At 45.4% G+C, this 24765-nt stretch overlaps 1 protein-coding gene across 2 annotated transcripts in view; it reads right to left on the minus strand.

Moving 5' to 3' along the window:
* Nucleotides 1–24765, minus strand: part of VPS39 (VPS39 subunit of HOPS complex) — a 42099-nt gene that overhangs the window by 16023 nt on the left and 1311 nt on the right. The window contains exons 2-11 of one of the 2 annotated variants that reach the window (XM_004709368.4): nt 15481–15546; nt 11169–11201; nt 10655–10719; nt 10314–10356; nt 8848–8942; nt 7564–7662; nt 7042–7134; nt 5256–5439; nt 1181–1301; nt 968–1088 (exon numbers count right to left, since the gene is read on the minus strand). In XM_004709368.4, the coding sequence (XP_004709425.1) occupies nt 968–1088; nt 1181–1301; nt 5256–5439; nt 7042–7134; nt 7564–7662; nt 8848–8942; nt 10314–10356; nt 10655–10719; nt 11169–11201; nt 15481–15546 (920 nt within the window). The remainder of the gene's footprint in view (nt 1–967; nt 1089–1180; nt 1302–5255; nt 5440–7041; nt 7135–7563; nt 7663–8847; nt 8943–10313; nt 10357–10654; nt 10720–11168; nt 11202–15480; nt 15547–24765) is intronic. The other variant, XM_004709369.4, reaches the window with a different exon arrangement.

Consider the following 24765-nt stretch of genomic DNA (forward strand, 5'->3'; position numbering starts at 1 on the left):
GCAATTTACAAGTTGCCCTGGAAATCAGGTTTTACTGCTATGAGCATTCTAAAAACCCCCTTCTTTTACTAAAATGGCCACTGCCTGAGGAGGGTAGGCTAGCGAAGTCAGGCCCAGAATGGCTTTGGCTTCTTTCCCGGAATCAAAGTCACCCTCCAGGGTGACAATCATCATCCCGAAAGATGTTCCAGAGAGGGAGACGTGGATTTTCAGGCCAACCCCAAACAACGTTTGGCATGGAAACATGACCGGAACCAGAGCCCGGCTCCTACATGCTGTGAATAACATTCCATGCACCCAGCTGAGGTGTGGCAATGACAGGTAGCGAGCTGCGGTCTTGGTGAACGCCACAACTCGAGGTGGTTTCAAGGCACAGACAGAAAGGCCAAACCTAGCAGCCTGCCGTTGAAAGGGATTTTGAGAGGCCTTCTGGTCGCTGACTCAGAACCAAGGAACTCTTTCCCTTTGCACAAGGATAAGACTATAATCTTACATTTATGATTGTCATTGAACTTCAGAATGTGCACTGCCTGCTGTTTTATAAAAATGTAAATCATTTTATTGGGGGCTCTTACAGATATAACAATCCATAAAACAATTGTATCAAGCAAGCTTGTACATAGGTTGCCATGGTCATTTTCAAAACATCATCTTCCTACTTGAGCCCTGATGCCTATCGTTCTTCAAGACGATGGCACACTAATTCAATTGCTCTGGTCATCCATCAACGTTATGAGGTACTGTGAGTTAACCAGCATGCACTCGACATTTGGCAGATGGCAATCTGAGAAAGCGACAGGGCAGAGCGTGACAGCCACGTTTTATGCAGTCAGGCGAGAGCAACCCCCGGCTTTCGGCGTGTACTCACTCAGCCAGCCCAAACCCCGTCTGCACATCTCCACCCTCACCGCCCGGTTTTGAGAACACTATAGCAGGCTCACACGCCAGCCTCCCGAGCAAGACTTACGGCCAACTGCAAGGCCAATTCAAACTGCTTGTCCTGGAGAAGCTGTTGGATTTGGGTTGCCATGGGGACAGGAATGAGTCTCCAAACAAAATGATTGCTGGCCACGTAGATGATGTTTGATCTGCAGGCAAGTGAAAGAATGTTAGCCAAGCAGCACAGGTGTCACCTGCAGCAAGACCAAGGCCACAGTAAATAGATGTCTTCCTTCCTTACCCTCCCGAAGCAATGAAGCGGGGCCTCTGCAGTTCAATGCTCTGCACCAGGAGCCTGGGCTCAAGTGTTCGGATCTCGACGTATCGAGGCAACACGGCAATAATGTAGGGAGGCTGGTGCTCTGTGTGAGAGAGGGCATGTTGAGAGGTAGTCCGGGCCTACATGACATGTGGTCTGGGGGTTATCCATGGAGGGTTTCAGTCAGACCACCAAAGCCTACCAGTCAGACACTCAACTAGGATCCTACAATGATTCAGAGAAAAGAAAAAGTCGCTTTGTCTGAATTGGCCTGAGAAGTCTCTTGCTCAAAAAGAATGCAGACGGCTTTGCCACGAGCAACCTGAAGCTTCACTCATTCTCTCTCATCTGTTACAAAGCGAGACCACACACAGGCCATCGGCAGCTGCCCAACAGTGGGGGGACAAGGTCCCACAACCCCTTCTTGCATGCTCTTAGAAAGGGAAGGTAATGTCTTTTCCCTAAAATGATGCTAAAGAAAAGACCCGTGATTTCTCATCAATGTTGATCTGCTTAAGCATTTTACACAGACAAAATGCAAAAACTCTGCTTGGCGCCTGCTGGCTCACTGAGAAGAGATCTGAGGAGAATAGTGCCAGCACAGCCATCTCCTACGTGAGACTAGCAGTGAGTCCTCTGACTCTCTCCCTTTGCACACATCTCAGAAAAGCACTCTCATTCAACTATCCATGGCTCTCATTTAAATTCTTGGGTTGGGAGCCCACAGGGGCAGTTCTAGCCTGTCCGTGAGTCAGCATCTACTAGATGGCAGTGAGTTTTCAGTTGTCCGAAAGGAAAAAAGCCCTAGGAGTGTAGTACAGTGCTCAGCTGCTAACTGCAAAATCAGAGGTTCAAACCTACCAGCTGCCACTCTGCCGAACACTGGACACCCTAAGGGACAGTTTTGCTCTGTCCTTCAGGGTCTCTGCGGCTCAGAATTGAGTCAACAGCAACAGGCCTTCTGTTTTCTTTTCTTTATGGTAAAAGAGAATTTACATGGAGGGAATTTAGAAACTAGGCAGAAACTCAGAACAATCCTGAATGAAGACCTGTTATGTTTTACAATGACCTCTGAAATGTGTTTCTTATCTGCATAATACATTAAATATAACTTCACCAACAAAGCGGGAGTATTTTCTATGAATGTAAACTCCCAAACCAAACTCACTGCCATCACTCAGTCCATCAATTCCAACTCACAGCGACCCTGCAGGACAGCGCAGAACTGACCCTCTGGGTTGCTGAAATGCCCATGGCTCTACTCCACATTCTGTCAAGACCGAGTCAAAACGAACCACTAGATGGCAGAATTATCACTCAGAAATTTAATCTCAAAGCATGCCTTCAGAAGTTTGCTCAGTGAAGTTAATTTACTATAATTTTTTTTTCTTAATGATCGGTTTTCTGTTAAAATTAAAAAAAAAAAAAAAAGCAACCAAACTTGACCAGAGGTTACCATGGGTGAAGGAGGAGGAGTTATATTAACGGTGGTGGAATAATTCAGAAAAGACTTATCAATAATGGCTATGGATCAGGAACAGGGTAATCAATGGCACTGATACAGGTAGAAGTTGCTAAATTGGGGAAAAAGACAAAACAAAATGAAATGTGTTTCGCACTTGAACTTTTATGTTCTTAAAAATATAGATGCAGTGGGGTTTCAAAACTATACAGGAACTCAGCAACGAGGACACAGCCCTCTAGACAGGATTTCCACAGGTTTTAATGTTTTCACATGATGAAAAATACATAAATAAATAAAAAGCTTCATGTTTCGTCTTTAGATTTTTTTTTCCCTTTCCTTTTGGGGGTGAGGGGTGGGGGTGGAGGGGACTGGTCTCATTTCAAACAGTTGGTGCGGTTTTCTTTAGTATTCACTTGTTTAAACATGTCACATTTCTCTCCTGTTCCCTCTGGCTCACTCAGAAAGGGCCTTTCCGTGAAAAAGGTAGCCCACCACAAGAGCCCTCCTGGCTGGTGCATCTTCTCAAATGTTGGGGCTCCCCCGGCTCTTTGGACAAGAGTAGGGTCCCCTAGCTCTCCTCTTTTCTAACCTCAAGACATAGCATAGCCTGGCTTTGGGTCGGCAGTCAGACCAGGAAGGTCTGACAGGGGCGATCATTCATTTATCCAGCGGCATTCTTAATCCTTTACTGAGCGGTGAGGATGGTTCAGGCAACAAGAATCCAAAGTGGAGCAAGACAATGATCCAGAGGGCAGGGAACCCTGGGGTGAGCAGAGGAGACCAGAGGCTCGGTGCCCTTCAGTGCCACAGGGGGTGTGCCAGGAGGAGATACCTTGAGAGGGCTCTGGGGGCGCAGAGCAGGAAGTGACTAAATCTGCCTGAAGGTCAGACAGGACTTCACAGAGGAAGTGCCATGAGGCAGGGCCTGGTCACGTGAGCGGGCCAGCAGTGAGTGGAGAAGAAAGGGGACAGCAGCATCGTGAACAAGGGCAGAGAGGGGGCCACGTGGCCAGGGTGAGAGCAGAAAAGTCCACAGTGTGGATGGAACGTACTGCATGGTTCTAATGTTGAATCCTCTCTCTCTGAGGTGGACTCCACTCCCTTACTTTCTTACTTTTCTTTTGAGGCAGCTCAACGTCTTGCAAGGAAGTTCTATGGTGCTCTCATCAAAACCACGTCTCCCACTGTGGGGCAGAGCAAGATACCAAGATACTAGGACAGGTTTTTAAACAGGAGCTCTCACACTGGAGGATCAGAAACATATTTGGAGCACATTAAGTGTTCCTTCATTTATGCCACCACAAGCAATTAGCCCCTCGGGAGCTTCTAAGACACTAGTCTTTCGGTTGTGATCTTCCTGCTGGTCAGCTCATCTTTAGCCACCCTGGAACAGAGGCCAGGGTCAAGGCAGCTGGCCAGTTAGAAATCCACAGGCCTCTCCCAACTTCTCAGGGGCCAAGAACAACAGGCTTATTTTAGTCCTCCATCATTCAGAGCACTGTTCCAGTCCTGTCGGTCTCCTTCACATCTTCTCAGGAAGCAGCATGTCTTCTGCATTTTCTGCTCCTTTTGCAAGCTGTTCTCTCAGCCTGAAAAGGAAGTTTCCTCAAGTCGGGTCTCAAACTCCCTGCCTGGCCTAGTCTGACCTTACTTCCACCATGAAGCATCCAGACTCCTTAGACAATGAACCTTCTATTGTGTGGACTACTGAAGTGCAGCTCATCTAAGGCAGCACCTGCTGAAGCGGTGTCTGAGTGCGCCTTTCCCCAGGATACAATCCTTGTCTCCCCTGCTACAGCCCTTAAAGACAGGAGGCAAGCCTGTAGTCCTGACCCCACAGCATGCTCACGCTTCTGACTGCGAGGGTGGCCACAGGGTTCCAGGAAACACCAACGCGGACTGAGAGGCCTGAGGTGAGTGTAGGGCCGCCAGAATCAGCTAGAGCTTAGGAGGAGAGGCGGACACCTACGGGCAGTTTGCCTCACTAAGTTAGCTCCAAAGACAACAAGGACCACAGTGTCAGAAAGCCGTCATTGCTGAGTTATGTGTATGTGAGGAAGAACTAGGGATTGTCCACTGCTTTCCAAGTGGTGTCTCCTCGACCCAAGACGCAATGAGATCTTGAAAAAGAAGGTAGGGGGAAGAAGCTACTTTTATGAGGTGGACGCCTCAGTAAACAGTCACTTGCAAACGGGAGAGAAGTCAGCTGGTCGTCTGTGGAAGTCGGTGTGGGGAAGCAGAGGAGGAACCGTGAAAATGGCCACACGGTATGCAGAATGCCACCAAGGGGGCCCAGCTGCTCACAGAGAAGCTGCGGGCTGGGTCCCTGCTCTGCCGTGCACATTTTCACCCATCATCATAGCCTCAAACGGATAGTTCTGCTTACAGTCCCGCGTCTGTGAAAAACTGGATTCCCCACACAAACCATTATATCCTGATTTTCAAGTCTCTCCGGCCCTCCTCTACTTATCAAAAGGGGAACCGAGAGCAAATGACGACCCAACCCAGGTCTGCCAAGGGGGCCCCCCCGTTCTTCAAGAACTCGCCAACCCCGGACTCCAAGGGGCCCACGGCAGCACCGGGGGTCCTCACCCATGGCCACCGGTATGTCCGTCCAGTTCAGGGCGCACTTCTGCGTGCAGATCCCCTCCGCATTGAGCACCACGGTGAGGTCATCCTGACCCACAGCCACTTTGCCATCCGCCAGAGGCGCAACTAAGGGCTCCAGCTGTTTTCCTGTTGGAAAGAGCTCTTTGGTGGAGCCCTTTCCATCCACCTACAGGAAGACACAAAATGAGTGAGAGGAGAAAAATCCAGACGAAATCCCAGAGCTGGAGAAGACCATACTACTCTCTGACCAGCACAAAGAAAGATGGTAGGGGGTTATTAGAGCAGAATCTGTTATCAAAAAGTAGAACCAGCTCTCTTTTGCTCTAACACAAGGAAAAGCATTTAGCCTGGCAACTGACAACACCACCGTGCCAGCAAGGCAACTGCAACTCACCAGATGCTGCCGGGGAAATGCGAAATGATCCAGCCACTTTGCCTACCGATGGCTGGTCGCTCATGAAGGGGAGCACCAGTCACCGACGGCCCAGCAGGGCCCTTCCGAGGCACTTGCCCGTGAGAAATGAACCTCTATGCTCACATGTGTGTGAATGTGTGAAGTAGCTTTCTTCATGATTGCTGAAACTTGGAAAATACTTTGTTCTGCAACAAATGAATGGACACACAAGCTGTGGGGTGCATCAGCCCATGAAAGGCAATAAACTGCAGACAGGGATGAGTCTCAAGCGCAATGCACTAAGGAGAGATTTCCCACTCACAGAAAACGCCAGCCTCAAGCCTGTGACAGCAGTAACCAGGGTCGTCGTCGGAGTGACTTTTGGCCCAGTCTCCCCCAACCCTTGTCATCTTCCTTCAGCACTGACCTGCCTACTTGCTATTCAATCAGTGCACATCAGTGACTCCTTTAGAACTTTAGAACCCCGTGGCTGACAAAATCAAGATATTCCAGCAGTAAAAATATGGAACAAACATATTGATTAGGTAATGAATGGCCCACTGGGGCCAGAATAGCGGGGAGGTGAAAAAGCAAGGCTTCTAGAACTGCCTACTTTGGACCGAGGGAGAAGTATGGAGCTACGAGAGTTAGACTAGTCTATAGAATAAATGGTCTATCAACTTTTTCTAGATATTCATATTAGGGTAAAAATGCATTCTTGTATGCAAATTGGGGAAAACAACTTCATGTCCCAGAAAGATATTTACCACATATGTTCAGAAAAATGAAAGTTCTGAAGCAAGGCGTGTAACGTGTTATTTTGCAAATGGGGTAGAAGTCTACATATAGCAAAGGGGTAACAGTGTTTATCTGTGAATAGGAATGATAAAACAATTTGAACTTCTTTTATGTTTATCTAGAAGTCTTATTTTCTAAACACATGTAGCTTTTGAAATAAAATGAAACAAAGTATTTAAAATAAATTTTTTTAAATAATACTTAATACTAAAATTAGCTTATAATTCCTGCACACTGAAGCCTCAGGCAGCAGTCATAATAAGTCTATCAGACAACTGCAAAAAAGCCCCAAGTTAAATCTGTCCCAAGAATTAGATACATAATCTGGAAAGTTCTTAAGGCAGAGAATTGAGAGCTGACTCTGCCCTGGCTTCAGTCACACAGACATCTTAGTGGAAAAGTTGACAGTCTGAAAAATTACTAAAACTACAAACAAACATAAACCATGTTATAAAAAAGTTCTACTTAAGATGGTCTCTGGATCTACAGTTGGAAGCATAGCGTCTTCTCCCTAAGGAAAATTCATACTTGTCTTCCTCAAAGTAAACTGATGTTTGTAAAATCATAATGCTTTACCCGTATTAGGTAGTAGTCTCTCTTGAAACCCACACAGATAGAATGTTCACACCAAGCCATGGACTTGGGCACATCTGGTACACTAAAGTCCCCCTAAAGAAAGAGAGCAAGAGTTCAAAGATACTGAAATTAAAAAAAAAAATCACGACCATGTTATTACCTCCCATTCTGTAAAACATCACCCTCATGATAGCCTAAGGTTGGGCTATCCAAATAAAATAAAGATACGATACCCAAAATAAAGATACGATATATAGGCTACACATAAAGGTAGATTTGGAGAAGTAGATGCCTACTTTAAATTAAACCACTCAAGATGGAAATGGTAGAATCGTATTCCCCCGACTTCTGAGGACCAGAAGACTTGGCCAACAAGCTCTCATATATTTCTTGCCAGAGTAGCTATCGGGGAAGAACTACAAGACTGGGGTGCTGAACTCAACAGGAAGTCTTTCAAACTGTGGGGCTAATCATAGCAACAGCTCCCACCCCACCCACAGGCCAGGCCGCAGTGGATTTTACCTGCAACTCATGAAATTCTCTGTCCTTCCAGAAATAGAGCTGCAGCTTCTTCTTCACTGCCACACACATCCGCAGCACCTCCTCACCAGTCTCTGTGTGCTGGAAAGAAACACCCACTCCAGATGAGGATGCGCATGCCCTCACTGAGCACACTCACGGGCACCCACGCCTACTCCACCACTGAATCAGAACTGTTGCAGGTGGTCTCCCTTTAAGTGGCTTCTGATCCGAAGTCCTCTGTAACATGGGGTCTCACTGTCAGGCCTGCTGAGCAGAACAGCAGCCTCTAATGTGGACTCAGAAACACCTGGCTGGGGGGCACTTCCTCCCCAACGCCAGATGCCGGCACCTCCACCCCGCAGAGGGGAAAGACTTAGGGCAGGACTTCACCCACAGAACACCCTTAAGATGGAGGGGATGAAGGGGGAACCTATCGCAGTGATCAACACATAACCCCACCCTCGCCGACAAACATCAGAAACGTGGGTGAAGGGAGACAGCGGTCAGTGGAGATATGAAAACAATAATCATTTATCATTTATCAAGGGGTCACGAGGGTGGGGTTGGGGGGGCAGGGAAAAAAGAGGAGTTGATACCAAGGGCTCCAATAGAAAGTAAATGTTTAGGAAATGACGATGGCAACCTATGTACAAATAGGGTGGGGTGGGGGCTGGGGCTGCTGCTGGATGGATTGTGATACGAGCTGGAAGAGCTCCCAATCAAATGATCTTTTTAAAAAAATGGAATTTACAGAAAACTATCTCTGACATTAAAGTCATGTCTCAGATTTAAAAACAAGTGGAGTAGGCACGTGCTTCGACACAACACGGTGCAGCACCACGCAGGCTGTGGCGGGACCCAAATGGAGGAGGGCAAGGCCGACTTTGTCACAAAGCAGGATCATGAACTGGCAAAAAGAAGGAGTGTTGTCTTTTGAGAGTAGTGACAAGCCAAAGACAAAGACCATGGTCACATGGTTAGAACGAGGGCCCATTTGAATGCACAATCGCCACGTTACTCATAGCGTTAGCCTTGATTCTGCACGGGGGCTTGTCCACGGCCAGTGTGCTGACCCTGCTATGCGGATACGTGGGGCTCACACTGGAGGTCACTGTGAATGCAGTGGCTCAACTTCAGATCAGAGGACATTTCAAGACAACCCAAAGCCAAGGACTCTGCGTGGGGCCTCTGGTGGGTTTGGATGGTCAAGGTCATTATTCTCAACGAAGAGCAGGAACATATTGATGAAAGCACGAAGACAACTTTCACCTTGCCTACGCTTACCTGGAGGTCACAGGTGAACAGGGACGCCCCCTTTGCCTTTGACACCGTAGTGATTTGTTGGAATGTCAACAGGTCATGGACATAAATGTTATTTTCTGTTCGGAAGAAGGCAAATCGTCACTATAAATGATCACCCTTCTCTAGTACGGCCACTTTCATGACCAAAGGTAAAGGTAAAAGTAAATAACCGTAGCATCTAGAACAGTGGTTCTCCACCTTCCTGATGCCATGGCCCTTGCATACAGTTCCTCATGTTGTGGTGAGCCCTCCAACCATAACATTATTTTCGTTGCTACTTCATCACTGTCATTTTGCTACTGTGATGAATTGGGCGACCCCTGTGAAAAGGTGGTTCGACTCCCACAGGTTGAGAACCGCTGCTCTAGAGGATGGGAGAGGTAGATGTTGGATGGAGGTGGACCATTAGTCTCACGGATGACGGTGGTTCTACCTGCTCTCCTGCCAGTCCCGAACATGCAACAGACCACTTGGAACCTGCATGTTCTGCTCTTTAAAAACCTGAAATCACCACAGTAAAACAGCTCTTTCGCTTCCAAAGTAAATCCTATACCTCACCCTCAAGTTTGGAAAGTTTGTGATGCAATATTTGCACAAGAAGCGGCCTTTAAAGATACTCACTTTAGGAACCTCTAGTAAGAAAAACGAAAACCCCTATGGATCTTGTACCAACCCCTGGCATACATGTCTATTCTCAGAAAGCAAAGTCATTTCACATCGGCCTCCTGTCTTTTAGTCAAGAAGATTTAGTCTTCTGCTTGTCAAGGCCTAACTGGCTCCCTTCTTAGAAACCACAGCTTGTCCTTCACAGCCTGGCCCAGACTTCCTCTTTCCTCTGGTATTTCACCATCCTCCATCACAAATCCCAAGACTGCCTGTCAGGGACTACTTGCCATGCCCTGCACTGCTGCCTCGCGGGGTTTTGCTCAAGTGAGTCGCTCTGCCTCCAGGGCTCTGCCTACCTCTCCCCTGCTGTCCCAATGCTGACCACCCACTAAGCGGTGGACCCTTCAACCCTTTTATAAACTTCCATAGTAACTTCCGACAATCGATGATGATGACTTTTTATCATTCTCATCTTCTTAATGAGATTGGACACTTCCAAGTTAGAAGCCAGGTCTCGCTCAACTGGCGTTCTCAATGCCCAGGTCAGGCTTGCTTTGCACAGTGCTCTATCAATATTTGACAAACTGGTGAATAAATGAATGAGTGAATGAATAAAGGGACACTCCCTGGACAGCTGAGCCCAAGGGAGATAGATACTGCTGTCTTTATAACCTGGGTCTCTTGCTTTATCTGCTCTGGACCTATCAGTTCATTTGTTAAATAATGACTATCAAATTGACTATGAAAGGGTTAATTGGGTCACAGTACATATATATATATACTATATATATATAGTATATACACACACACACAGAAAATACAAACACATCCCCTTTTCTTACCTAACAAGCTGACCAGAATCTTGAACTGGGAAACCACATGGATCTGGAAAATAGCAGATCATTCTTCTCAATTAAACATGTCTAACAAGGTTTAGCAAAAGTCTTTTAACTAGAGACCAAAAGTGGACAAAGGAGCCTAAACCAATCGCAGACATTTGACTTATTTTTACCCATAATTAAAATTTCCGCTCGTCCAAGAGGATCTCGGGCCCCTGGTTGTACGGACAGAGACCAGAAAGCAGAGGGTTCCGTTATTCAACAGCATGACCAGAGCTCCTGCTTTGGCAGGGCCTCCCACGAGTCCGTCACAGATTCTTCTAGCAACCACCATCATGGCCTACCTGCTGGATCTTTTTGGAGAAATTTTTATTGGATTTCTCCAGCGTTACTTCAAACCTGTTGCAACCTATGGAAAAGAAATGAATATGCACAGTTCCAAACATAAACATTTGAAAACAGAGACAAAAACAAAAGGCTACTCTACATGACATTCCTACAAGACTCGAAGGACACCTCTATACCAGCCACCTATCTTTACTAAGCCTTGCGAGCTACTTTCTATCCCCATTTTAGAAAAGGCTTCCATGCACCTTCACTTGGCATCAGCAACAGGGATCACACCACAGAAGTGCCCTGCAGCTGCAAGGTACTTGTCAGTTCAAACGTCTTACACTTTACAGCCACAACAAAAAGTACCTTGGCAAAGTGCCTCACAGAGAAGAGTGTACAAAGTAGAGCCCAAAATGCAAGAGCCCAAGCAATGAAACCCAGCCCAAAGCGTCTGTAGGCCAGCAGCTACCCTCTGTAGCTGGGCCAGAGCCCAGCACACCCCCAGAAAAACGCATCTACACTTACTGCCGCTGTCAGGTGATGCAACATCTGCCGGCACTGTTGCAAAAAAAGGGTAAAGAAGTTATAGACCAAAAAACCATGCGTATCTAGCCTTGCTGGGATGACAAAAAAATACTCAACCTCCAAAGGCACCACAGAGCTGAAAAGAGAACAGTTGGCATAAGAGCAGCCATTTAACTAGAGCCATCACTGGCATTGGGCTTAGAAATGTATATCTATCTCTGTAACTTGCACAGCTACCCCAAGGAATAGGTATCCTCTGTCCACGCTCCTATTTCTTTGAAGGAGTGGAGCTTCCCACGTTCATTTTGGAGACGCCAAAGGCGCCAAAGGCTCACTGCTGCTGAGTCTTAGCAACCGTCAGGATTGAGAAGCACTGCCCACAGGGCGCCACGGCCGCCATCTTGCCGGAAGCAGGCTGCTCTCTCTGTGGCTGGTGGCTTTGACCACACAGAACTTCAGGTTAGCAGCCGAGCGAGGGCTTAGCACCACTACACCACAAGGGCTCTTCTTTTGGAGGAAATATATGCCAAATACCCAAGTCTAAGAAAAAACGTCATTTGTTGTTTTTCCAAGTAGATATGGTAAGTCATCAAAAAAGAGGTGACAAGTTTAGCACATAATGCAATCACACAGCGGCTTGTCTCCTGGGCACTGGACTTGGAGAACCATCGACTTCATATCTTAGTGGACAGCAGAAGTGCTGGGCATGGGAAGTGTACTTCCCACGCAGGGAGGTGGCTCAGACCAGAGCCCAGATCCCCAACGCCCAGCTTCCCACGATACCTACATCCATCTCCCTCTCTCTCCCTGGAAGGGCAATCTGGTTGCATCTTTATCTACCTTGCACTGTCTCCAATTTAGAAACGACCTTCGTTCTAGAGCTGACTCATGAGGTTCCAGGTCTACTTCTGATACATACAGGGCCAGGGCTGGTCCAGAAGTGAGCTGTCCTCCACGGGGAAAGGGAGAAGTGGAGCTTCTTGCAGGGAGACTTTACATCACACTAAAGTAGGTTCACACTGCCAACGCCTAGTGAAAGAGCTGAACTCACTTGTCAGAAGTCACATGTGAACTTGGGAAAAATGCAGTCACCACCAGTATTCCAAATCCATTAACACTAACTAGATCCAGTTTGAGGGTTCTACTGTATCAAAAGATTACTTTTTCGTAGTTCTAGATACAGGGTTCTCCCCATAGTCTTCCATACTGTTCACGGTCTGCAGTATTTTGAAATCTAAATACATTGGACATGACCAAACTAGACATGTGTGATCAAGTTTTATACAGTATTTGGTGAGTACAGCTATCTCTCCCAAACCATCTATTTTAAAATTTTTAAAAAAAGAAAACTTCATTCTTGATAATCTCTTCATAAAAAATCGCCTCCTAATTTAAAGCTGGCAAGTCACTGGAATCTAGAGATAATTTTGTATTGACATGCCACTTTAAAATTTTGGTACATGCATTAAGAATTGTGTACACATTGTTCATGATCTCTGTACTGATCTAAAAGCTCCATAAAATGCCAGCTACAAAAAACATAAACAAAAAGCTTCACATAAAATCACAGCAGATTGGGCAGACACCTTGGGGGGGGAAATCAAATAGTAGTTCAATTTCTTACCTTCTCAAATAGGACTAACAAAAAGTTACAAGGAGTAATATTTACTTTCAATAGTAATATAACAGGCCCAATAAATTGATTAAAAAATAATAATAATAGTAATATAACTATTAACTGGCTGCATTTTTTTCAAAGCTACATAGTATTACTATACTTCATGACCTGCAGAATTCAAGAGTGTCCCAGCACTGAAAAACTGTCTTATCTTGAGGTTTCCGAAGTGGGACGAGCCTGCCAAGAGAGCACCTGGCCTGCAATAACAGCTGCTTCAGCCCCAAGCCCCAAGCCAGGCCCACTGCCGCTGAGCTGATTCTGACTCCCGGTGACCCTGTATAGGGTGTCTGAGGCTGTAAATCTTGATGGGAGCAGAGCGGCTGGTGGGTTTGAACTTCTGATTTTGCAGTTAGTGGTCTGATGCTTACTAGTCATGCTGCTCTTGCAAATACTTCCTTAATGTACAGTAATTCCCAAGGCTGCTGGGTGGGGCTCTGACTCACGATGTAGGATTGAATCCATGCACACACCGAGCTTCATCCCACTGCCAACAAGCTGTTGTGTGAATGGGAGGCGACCAGACACAGGCGTGTCATTCAGGGTATCTCAAATGCACCTGTTGACACCCACTGGTTCTCAATCATGTTGCCCAAGAAGAAAACCACGACACATGCTAGGAGCTTATTTTCTTGGGCCCGCTGCCAAGAGCTAAGCGCTTGACAACAGCCATGAACCCTAACCCTCCCAGCTTGAACACTGACAGGGAAGGTGCTGTGCGTGTCATTACTGGCTGAGGGAGTGAGTGACGCCTTCCATAAGGATGTCTTGGTGCTGCTGGCTGATAACCCGCCTGCATTCCTCAAGCGCCTACCGATGAGCTCAGGAGACATAACCCTGGAATTTAGTAGCCGCCCCATGCACACTGCATCATTAATCTCCTGCTGGGCCTATCACCAAGGCTTGCCAAGGGTGTGCTCCAGACCACCAACAGGTGAAGACGCGGCTTTTGCTTCATCTTAAACCAGCCCACCACCCTGGCTGCCCGTACACTGAGACTGCGGCTAGTTCAAGCCAGAAATAATCTATCTGGAAAGTCATTCTACTTGAGCACTTAGTATGTGATGGCACAAATAAATAACTAAACAGACTCTCTATGAGGAGTAAAGAACAGAGAATCTTAGTCCTTGTCCCTGCACCCAAAACAGAGAGTCACAAAGCAGTAGAATGGAGAATAAGATAAAAACTCAGCTTAATTTTAAAATCACAGCCTGGATAGAGATCCCAGAAAGCAAATATTCTGGCTCTCAGAACTGAAAATGTGCAGCTGGACCTGGTGAGCTACTACTGCCCATTGGCCAAATCCCACCCTCCTATCCATTTTGTAAATAAAGTTTTATTGGCACACAGCACCCCCATCATTTAGATAATGGCTATGGCTGCTGCCCTGCTACAAAGGAAGAGTTGAGTAGCTGCAACAAAGATTCTATGGCCCCCAGAGCCCAAAGATTTATTATTTGGCCCATCTCAAAATAAGTTTTCTGATCCTCGATTTAAAGGAAAAATTAAGACCTTCAGCATGAAATAAGCCCTCTATTTTGTTCTGATTTCTCCTCCCCACCACTAGAAACTGACCAAGCCTTCTTCCTCTTTCCCAACTGCCCACTAGTAATCTACTCTGGCATTCACAGCAGATTGCTATAGCTCCGGGGCTCCCGGGCCTAGTATCCAAGCATATAATTTTTCTGTAAAATGAGCAAAGAGGGGGAAAAAAAGAGTGAGATCCTTTAAATGCCCACTAGACAATACTCTTCAATAAATTCAAAACCTTTCCACCTATGATTCTATGTTATTGCTGCCGGGGTCATATTTGATAGTGCGCCCTCTCCCCCACTGCCCCCCACCCCACACACACACACCTCGAAGTCTTTTTGAGCACATTATTGCATGTGATTGATATTGCATGACTGCATGTGCAGCTTATCTCACTACAATGAATTATTACCAGAACGTCTGGAGAAGAGGAAGCTGACAGGGGAAAGGTGAGCCCACGGTCAGTCACAGGGCCAGGGGGAAGTAAAGCTGGGCCGAAAAGCCAGGTCATCTCCCATCTCACAAGTGAACTCAAAAACAAACCAAACCACTGCCATCCACAGTTGATGCTAACTCAGTAACCCCCCAGGACAGGGTAGAATCGCCTCTTCAGGTTTCTGAGACTATAACTCTTTCCAGGAGTAAAAAGCCTTATTTTCCTCCCGAGGAGCACATGGTAGCTTCAAACTGCTGACCTTGAGGGTGGCTGCACAACCTGCAACTCACTACTCCCTCACTATCAACAGCTCCTTTTTCACCTACCCTGCCGTGCCATTTACACAGAGATTCAAGTCCAATCAGGAGAGGTTTGGGGGGTTTTCTTACTGGTAGTGACTCTCTGAGAAGTCATCAAGTAAGAAACATGCGATCTCACCCCACATATGGGAGGGGCAGGCAGTTTGGGGGTGAAAGAAAACATCCTGGAGAAGCTTACAAACTTCTCAGCTTCCCAGAGCTGCCCCTCCCTCAAAATGGCTCTTTTGATGGTGCAGAAATCAGTGATTCCATAGCTGAGTATGGACCAATTACTAAAACTTTTTCTTCTTTTTTTTTTTTAAATGTATCAGTAGTAAGCCACTTCTTTCTGGAAGGTTTTTCACTCACCAACATCCTTCCGAATCCTATAGAGAAGAAGGTGTCCTTGCTTGGTTCCCACAAGAAGCCATTCCTCTGGGAAAGAAAACAGCGATGAGAAAGGCCAACTAGCCTCAGTGAAACCTTCTTTCTGTAGCGGGGGCTTGTGCTCAGAATCAAAGGATAAGAAAATTAATCGCTTTGGATAGCAGGTATCATGCAAATGTAAAAAATCATGAATAAATAAATGTATATATGTTTAAGAAATGTTTCTGAGACCCAAGCAGTCAAAGATGTTTATGGAACAATTACTAGGCTAGATGGTTAAAAATGTTCCTGGCTTCTTTTCTTCAAAAAAAAATTTTTTTTAATTATTTTATTGGTGGCTCTTACAACTCTTGTTACAAACCACACATCAATTGTATCCGACATATTCGTACATATATTCCATCACTTTTCTAGACATTTACTTTCTATTGAGCCCTTGGGATCAGCTCCTCTTTTTTCCCCCCTCTCAATTATTTAATTATGATTTTCTGTATATTCTACTGTACAATTCCATTAATATTTTAAAAATTGTTTTAAATGTGTTATTAGGACTCTTACAGAGAGCATAACATCCCTCCGTTCGGCCACATCAAGAAGGATTACACAATTGCTACCACAATCGGTTTCACAATATTTTCTTTCTTCTTGAACTCTTGACATCAGCTCTCCTTTGTCCATTCCTCTCCCACGATACCCCCCAAATTCCCTTTCTTCAGAATTAACCGACCAGAAAGATGTACGAGCTTCTCTATTAACATATCTATTCGTTGCTGTTGTGAAAAGGCAGCAGCTAAGAAGGTGATGGAAGTTTACAAAAGCAGAAAACAAGGGACGCTGAGCCTGTCCTCAGACTCACCGCCATCCATGGACTGCGACTCATGGTGTGCCCGTGGGACAGAAAAGGGCTGCCCCTGACAGTTTCTGAGACTGTAGCTCTCTCCAGGAGTGGAGAGGCTCATCTTCTCTCATGGAGTGGCTGGGGGTTTTGAACTGCTGACCTTGCAGCTAGCAGCCCATTCCATCACCACTCTGCCACCAGGGCCCCTTCTTTACGCTCAGTGGCCGTCAAGTTGACTCTGGCTCGTGGCAGATGCATGTGTGCAGAGTGAACTGCTCCCCAGGGTTTTCAGGCCGCTGGCCTTTCAGACGCAGATCACTAGCCAGGTCTCCCAAGGTGCCTGTCTTCCAAGGGTCCAGGCTTAAAGCCTCAACCTCTGGGCCTGTAGGTGAGCGCTCAACCAGCTGCACCACCCTTATACAATGAATTATTACCGGCATGCTAATAAGCATGAACTTAGGTACCAAACCACAAAAATAACAGCTTACAGGGTAAGCTTTTGAAGGTTTAAGTGCTATAGCATATTTACTAAAAAAAAAAAAATCACGGCCATTGAGTCAATTCCGACCCAGAGTGAACTGCTGGTCTTGATGTTAGCCCAATGCCTAGCCCATGATGCCACCAGGGCGCCTCAGACAAACTGCTGTTGTTACGTGCCGTCAAGTTGGTTCTGACCCACAGGAGCCCTACAGGACATATTAAGCTTAGAGAATTCATTACCTATCTCAAAAGATGGCCCAATGGATAATACCTAGAAGTTGATAAGAACGTGGAGAAGCTGGGACCCTCGCACTTTGACTGTGGAAACCTACAAAGGTGTACACTCTTTATCACACTGGTAACCAGTCTGGTGGCTCCTCACATAGTTCAGTATTGGGTTGCTATGTTGTTGGTAGCTGCAGATGAGTCAGGTGCGACACACCGTGCTTTACAGAGCCCTTCTTGGTCCTGCACCGTCTCCACAACGTTGTCTTCTTGAGTCCGTGGTTCATGCCCATTGTGATTGTGACTCCTGAGGGCTTCGCTCTGTTGCTGACCCTTTACTTTACAAGTCTGATGTCTTCTCCCAGCCGTCCATCCCTCCACAGTAGGCAGGGCGAAGTCTCCCCACTTCTAAGGAACTTCCTGGGTACCCTTCCTCCAAGACGGCTTTGTTGGTTCTTCGGACCGTTCATGGTGCCTGCACGAGGCATGACCAGCACCAATACTTCAAAGAGGCCAATTCTTTGGTTTTCTGTTTTTTCCCTGCCCAGCTTTTGCATGTACACAAGGTGCACCTTAGTCATCTAGTGACATCTTTGCTTTTTAAGATTTGAAAAGAGTCTCTTGCCACCTGCACAGATTGGTCACATGTATTCTGTTGTGTGATTGGCTGACTTCTTCTTCCGTGGACACTGTGGGTCCAAGTAGAAAGAGACCCTTGACACCTTCGATTTCCTCACCATTTACTGACCAGTGATGAGGGTTTGGCTTCCCATGTGACCAAAATTTCCACTCCTAGGGACACACCCAAGAGGAAAATGTATGTCTACCTGAAAACCTGTCATCAATGTTCATAACAGCACTATTCATAAAAGCCAAAGAGGTGGAAACAACTCAAAGGTCCAGCACTTGATGAATGAATACACAGAATAATTGAATTATTGGTACATCCAAATAATTGAATATTATACAGCCATTAAAAGAAATGAAATACTGGTACATGCCACAATATAAATGCACCTGAAAACATTAGGCTAAAAGAAATACAAAAGGCCATATATTATGTCATTCCATTTATATGAAATGTCCAAAATAGGGAAATCCACAGAGACAAATAGCAAATTAGTAGTTGTCCAGGGCTTGAAGACACTGGGGAAATTGGGAAGTGAATTTTAATGGGGACAAGGCTTCTTTTCGGGATGATGAAAATGTTCTAAAATCATTTGTAGAGACAGCTGCACCTACCTCTATGAAAATACTAAAAAACAATAAATTTTGCCTTTTAAAGGGGTAGATTAGATGGACTGAATGGAAATTCCAGAACACTTAATTGTGCTCATGCAGAACCTGATTGCCTGGATCAAGAGGCAGTCCTTCCACCAGAACAAAGGGATGCACTATGTGGTTCAAAATTAAAAAAGGTACAATTCCCAGAGTCATTCCTTCTCACCATACTTATTCAGCCTGCGTGGTAAGTAATCATTCTGGACGCTGTTGGAGGAAGACCCATGCACAGCCTAAGACGACACGGTCTGCCTTCGAGAGCACCGAGGACCTGAAGCCCTTACTGATGAAGAGCCGACGCACAGCCCATGGTACGTAAAGAAACAAAACCCCTCACACCGATACACAATGTCATGATAAATGGAGAAAATATTAAAGTTACTAAGGACTTCATTTTACCTGGATCCACAATCAATGCCCATGGAAGCAGCAGTCAGGAATTAAATGATATATTGCACTGAGTAGTTATTCAAGAAGAGCAAGGGAATACTGCATGGTCTAAACGTGTGAATCGGGATTTGCTCCTTGCACCATACTTACTCAGTGTGTCTGGTAAGCACACAATTAAAGAAGTTAGAGTATAGGAAGAAGAGTTCAGTACTGGGATTGGAGGAAGGCTTATTAACCTGGAATACACAGGGTATCCCAAAAATAAGCAGAACTTTTTTTTCAAAGCTACGGTATATATTTTACTTTTTTTTTTTTTTTTGGCTTGCCTTTCTACTTTATTATGGTGATTTTTTTAATCGTTTTATTTATATTTTACTTTTCTACAAAACAACCTTATCACCACCAAAGTACTGTATGTACTCAAGTATAAGCCGAGTCCTTCAGCACATTTTTAATGCAGTTTTTGTGGTAAAATTAGGAGCCTCGGCAGATATTTGGACCAGCTTATACTTGAATATATATGGTACTTTCCATTATACTTAATACACTTGCCAAATCTGTGATTGCATTCTTGGAAACATTTTTCAAACTCAACTGTTTGGATGGCTGACAGCACCTCCCTCCTTTCTTTCTTCACCTCTTTTACACTGTCAAATCACTGTCCTTTCATGCCCCTCTTCATTCACAGAAACAAAAAGAAATCACACAGAGCAAGGTCAGGTGAGTTAGGTGTGTGGGGCAACAGAAGCATGCTGTTTTTTGCCAAAAACTGGCACACTGAGATGGCTGTGTGAGCAGGTGCATTGTCATGGTGGTAACAAAACCAGTCCCCCATCTGCCACAAATCAGGCCTTTTTTGTCGGACACTGTTACACAGCCTTTTCAGAACCTCAAAATAGAAAGCTTGATTAATAGTCTGACGCGGTGGAACAAACTCCAAATGCACTAGAGCCAACATTTTCGTCCGGGAAGCTGATGGACATCCAGAACAAAGTTTGTCATCAATCGACATTTCAACCTTTTTTGAAATGAGAAAACCACTTTTATACTTGTGATGTTCCCACAGCTGTGTCCTTTGTCCTTGTAAGCTGCGTTCAAGAAGGCACAACCTTGATTGCTGAACTTCAGGAGGTCTTGAAGCATGTGCTGAAGGTGATCATGGATTGCAATTTTCAGTATGGATTAAAATTCATTGTAAAGGGAAAAAAAATCCTCACAATTGGACCAATAGGGTAAATTATGATAAATGAAGAGACTGAAGTTGTCAAGAATTGCATCTTGCTCGGCTCCACAATCAATGCTCAAGGAAGCAGCAGCCAAGAAACCAAACAGCACATGACATTGGGTAAATCTGTTGTACAAGACCGCCTTAAAGTGTTAAAGAGCAAGGCTGTCCCTTTGTGGACAAAGGTGTACCTCACCCGTGCTGTGTTATTTCCAATCGCCTCACAGGCACGTGAGGGTTGACAGCAAATATGGAACGCCAGAGAAGAATTGATGCACTTGAAATATGGTGTTGGCAAAGAAGACTGAAAGAACCTTGGACTGCCAGAAGGTCAAACAAATCTGTCTTGAAAGGACAGCCAGATGCTCCTTATAAATGAAGATGGCAAGACCTCGTCTCTCGTACTTTGAACCTAGTATTGGAGGGACCAGTCCCTGGAGAGGGGACATCATAGTTGGCAAAGTAAGAGGTCAGTGAAAAGGAAAAAAAAGGAAGTCCCTAAGTGAGATGGACTGACATGGTGGCTGCAACAAGGAGCTCAAACACCAACAATTGTTAGGGAGTCATGGTGAGTTAAAGTTGACTGTGCCAACCTGGCCGATAAACACATGTGGGGCTAATCGAAGGGCGGAGAGATAAATGGCTCCGTGAGCCTCGCCTTTCTAGGTCTCAGGTCTCTTGTTTTTTGATGGTCGGACCAGGGTGCAGCTGCCTTAGCCAATTCCCTGCTTCAGCTGGCAAGGCTTGTTTCCTGCACGACACCCCTGAGAAGAAGTGGCATGGACCTACCCCGATGCAGCCCTAGGTGCTGGAGCAGCCTTGTGGAGACCCCTGCCAGCGCTGAGATGCTTACATGTTCACTGATTCGGCTTTCCTTCTGCAGTCGGTGTCATAGTGTGTGTTTTGTGAGATGGAGGAGGACATTGTGGATTGGTGTCGGACATATAGGTTAATGTTGGACTTGTGGGTTTGGGCAGCACTGGGTTGGGATGTTTTCTTCATGTGCACTTAACCTTTATATGAAACTTTCTCTTATACATGAGTTTCTGTGGTTTTGTTCTCTAAAGTACCCAGACTAACACTCACGGACTGAGCAGAGTTTCACTCTGTGATACAAAAGGCTATCTGAGCAGGGGCCAACCTGACGGCACCTCACAACAGTGTATGGCCAGTGGATTATATCTCATTAAAGCTTATTTTAAAAAACCAAGCAAACATGGCCTAAGCTAGAAGTTCTTAAAACCTCAGTGGGTATCAAAATTATCTAAGAGTTTGTTCAAGAAAAGAGTCTATAAGCCCCACACCCATTGTCAGTCTGGCCCTAAGAATTTGCATTTCTAACAAATTCTCAGGTGATACTGATGTTGCTGCTTCAGGAATCACATTTGGGACACACCGGACTAGTTTTCACAAAAGAGTTCCGGGAAGGATTTAAAGAATTACCCTGACAGATGCACATCAAATAATTAAGGCAACCTACAGACACTTCCTCATCTTTTTTATGTTGAAGCATAAGGGTCCCCTTATTCCTTTCATAAAGGAATAAGTCATATCTTGATCCTTTGTGAAATAAAATATTGGATAATAGTACAAATACTAAGCACGCACTGTGTTCTAAAAATTCCTAAACATATATCTTTTGTTATTTTACTTAATCCTCACAACGACAACGACATCCTTTCCCCTTAAGATATCCCTAGGCTGAACAATTGCCAAACATAAAAGCACTTGTTGTTTTAATTCATGGATAATAGCCATCTAAATCTATCATCTAGGACAGAAGGTAAACATAGTTTACCATTGGTATGGGGGGGTCCCCCACCCCCTATTTTATAGATGAGAGTATTGAGGCTGAAGGGATAAATGAGGTGCCCAGAGTGATTGATGTAGTAAGTGGTAGAGTAGGGATTCCAATCTCAATTTGGCTCTTTAACCACATGCTAAGTACTAAGGCATCCCAAGTCAAAAGAATGGGTGCTGGCCAGAGGTTGTCTGCAAAAGCATGGTTACATTCACAACACTAGTTTCACATTAGAAACATGCTCCAGTCCTTGTCTCTCAGAACACGACAGTGGTTGTTTCATTTTTGTGCTACAAAGGAAAAACGGGGCATAGAAAGTAAGACGCTGTGTGTTCTTCCTGGCATAAATAGAAATTAGAAATCACAGTAGCTCTGGTGAAATGATGGAGCTGACCAAGGGGAAACAAAAAGGCTTCCCTGCACAATGTTTTGTTTTTTAAGAGATTCTATGTTTGGCATTATAACCCACTGCTGTTGACAATTCTGACTCATAGCAACCTCACAATGGGACAGACTAGGACTGCCCCATAAGGTTTCCAAGACGGTGTGAAATTTCCCCTTCAGATATCCCTAGGCTGAGCAATTGCCAAACATAAAAGCACTTGTTGTTTTAATTCATGGATAATAGCCATCTAAATCTATCATCTAGGACAGAAGGCAAACATAGTTTACCATCTCCCCCATCCTTCTCTCTCCACTATCCTCAAAACTCCTGCCAGTTTTCCTTTATGTCTTTTTAGCACCTCAGTTTCCAACCAGGTTGACCTTCACCAGACACCTCTCAACCTCACCCTCCTGTGATCTCTCCCAGTTCACCTGTGGCAGCCTCCCTCCTGATAGGGCTCTCTCTGAATCAGCTCCCGCTGTCGGTTACCTGAGAGCACAGCTCGGCCGCTGTAACACGGGGGCTCACAGCATCCTCCCAAGGCTGCACTACATAGAAATGCAGTCGACGACCACCGTTTTAAAAATGTAGTTCCATCCAACATCACAACACTCGTGTGGCATAAACCACCCCATTCCTGGCCTTGAGCTGGCCTCTGCAGGCAAGACACAGGTGAATAGATCCTGATCACGTCCCTTCTTGGGGTCATATGGCAAAGACCCTCACAAAGTCTTTCTCAGGGCACACACCTGATTAGCTACATCAGAATCACTTGGATTTACTTACAACACCTGGGCCTAGGCCCTGCTCCCAGCGATTCTGATTCACAGATGCCCTGAAATCTGCATTGTTTTCTAACTACATGAAACCTTGAAGTAGTCCCAGGCAGGGCTTCAACTATGAGAAGCCCTAGTTCCTTTCTTTCAGATGCCCCACCCCCCACCCTTGCCCATGGTCTGCTACAGGTAATCACTTTAGTAAGAACTACTTTAGCCTTTTTTAAAATGTGTGTGCATGTAGGCCCTTAATGGACATTAAAGATTTACTGAATATATGCGGCAGAACCTACCATATACACTCAAGTATAAGCCGACCTGAATATCAGCCGAGGCACCTAATTTTACCACAAAAATGGCATAAAAAAATGTGCTGGAAAAGTCAGCTTATCCACGAGTATATACAGTAAGTTCTCTATGCTTCAAAATGGTGCTGATATTATTATACATTAAAGCACATGCCAAATACAACCGATTGGTGCTCGATATGAAAAGCTATTATTATATCATCTTTATTCATTAATTGGGGAGAAAGATGAGGCTTTCTACTCGGGTAAAGATTGAAGAGTCTCAGAAAGCCACAAAGGCAGTTCTCCTCTGTCCTATAGGGTCACTATGAGTTGGCGTGGGCTCGATGGCAGTGGGTTTTGAGTTTTTATTCATTAATCCATTTATATTTAACACATACCCTTCATGAATCAAGAACAAGTCTAAGCACTGCAGAGACAACAATGTGAAAGATTCCTTCTCTGAGGAAACTTACATTCTAATAGTGGAGTGAGAGAGACAATAAATAAAAATATACCATTAGGAGGCAACTCTGGTAAGAAAGATAGGCTGAGGCAGGGACTAGAGCTGGGGTGGGGTGGGGTGGGGGGATCCTTTTATACCAGGTGGCTAAAGATAGTCTCCCTGATTTAGGGGACCTTTCAACAGAGACCTAATGAAAAGAGGAATGAGCCAGACAGTATCTAAAGCAAGAAATGTCCAGAGAGATGAGACAGTGATATGGGATGCGCACGGGTCCTGAGATAAGCATGTGCTCATGGAACAAGAAGGCTGCGTGACTAGTACCAGAAGGAACAGCATAGAAGATATAATGTTCAGGAACAGTTTAAGTGTGGAAGTGTATGATATGGGAATAGCTTATCAAGAAAACTACGTGAAAAGGAAGGGGACTGTATTAGTCTAGGTACTTTGGAGAAACAAATCCACAGCAACTCACGTATAAGAGAGAGTTTTATGCAAAGAAAATGTGCATCACGAAAACATCCCAACCCAATGCTGCCCAAGCCCACAAGTCCAACATTAACCCATACCCAACACCAGTCCACAAAGTCCTTCACCTCACAAAACAGAGGCAATAATGCCGACTGCAGGAGGAAAGCTGAGTCCGTGAACGTGTAAGCATCTCAGCACTGGCAGGGGTCTCCACACGGCTGCTCCAGCACCCAGGGCTGCATCGGGATAGATCCATGCGGCTTCTCCTTGGGGATGTCTTGTAGGAAATCCATCTTGCAAGCTGAAGCAGGGAACTGCTAAGGCAGCTGCACCCAATGCAACCATCACAAAACAAGAGACCCGAGAACTAGAAAGGCGAGGCTTCACCACCCATTTATCCCTCCGCCTTTCAACCAGCCCCACATGTGATTATCGGCCAGGCTGGCACAATTAACTAACTCAGGGACCAAATTTGACCTGTGAGGGTCACTTTATGCAACTATATTGCTTCTTCCTCTAAGTGTTTGTCCTAGGCTGTGTGCATCTATCATTCGTCTGCTCAGAGGCGTACACCTGTGTGTATTCTAGGGGCACAGGCTTCGCTCCTTGTTCAACAGGCTTCGTTGGTCCACGAAGGGTCCCAAT

Source organism: Echinops telfairi, unplaced genomic scaffold (assembly GCF_000313985.2).
Source record: "Echinops telfairi isolate 266 unplaced genomic scaffold, ASM31398v2 ScPeMD7_8;HRSCAF=38, whole genome shotgun sequence".
Classification (NCBI taxonomy): Eukaryota; Metazoa; Chordata; class Mammalia; order Afrosoricida; family Tenrecidae; genus Echinops; species Echinops telfairi.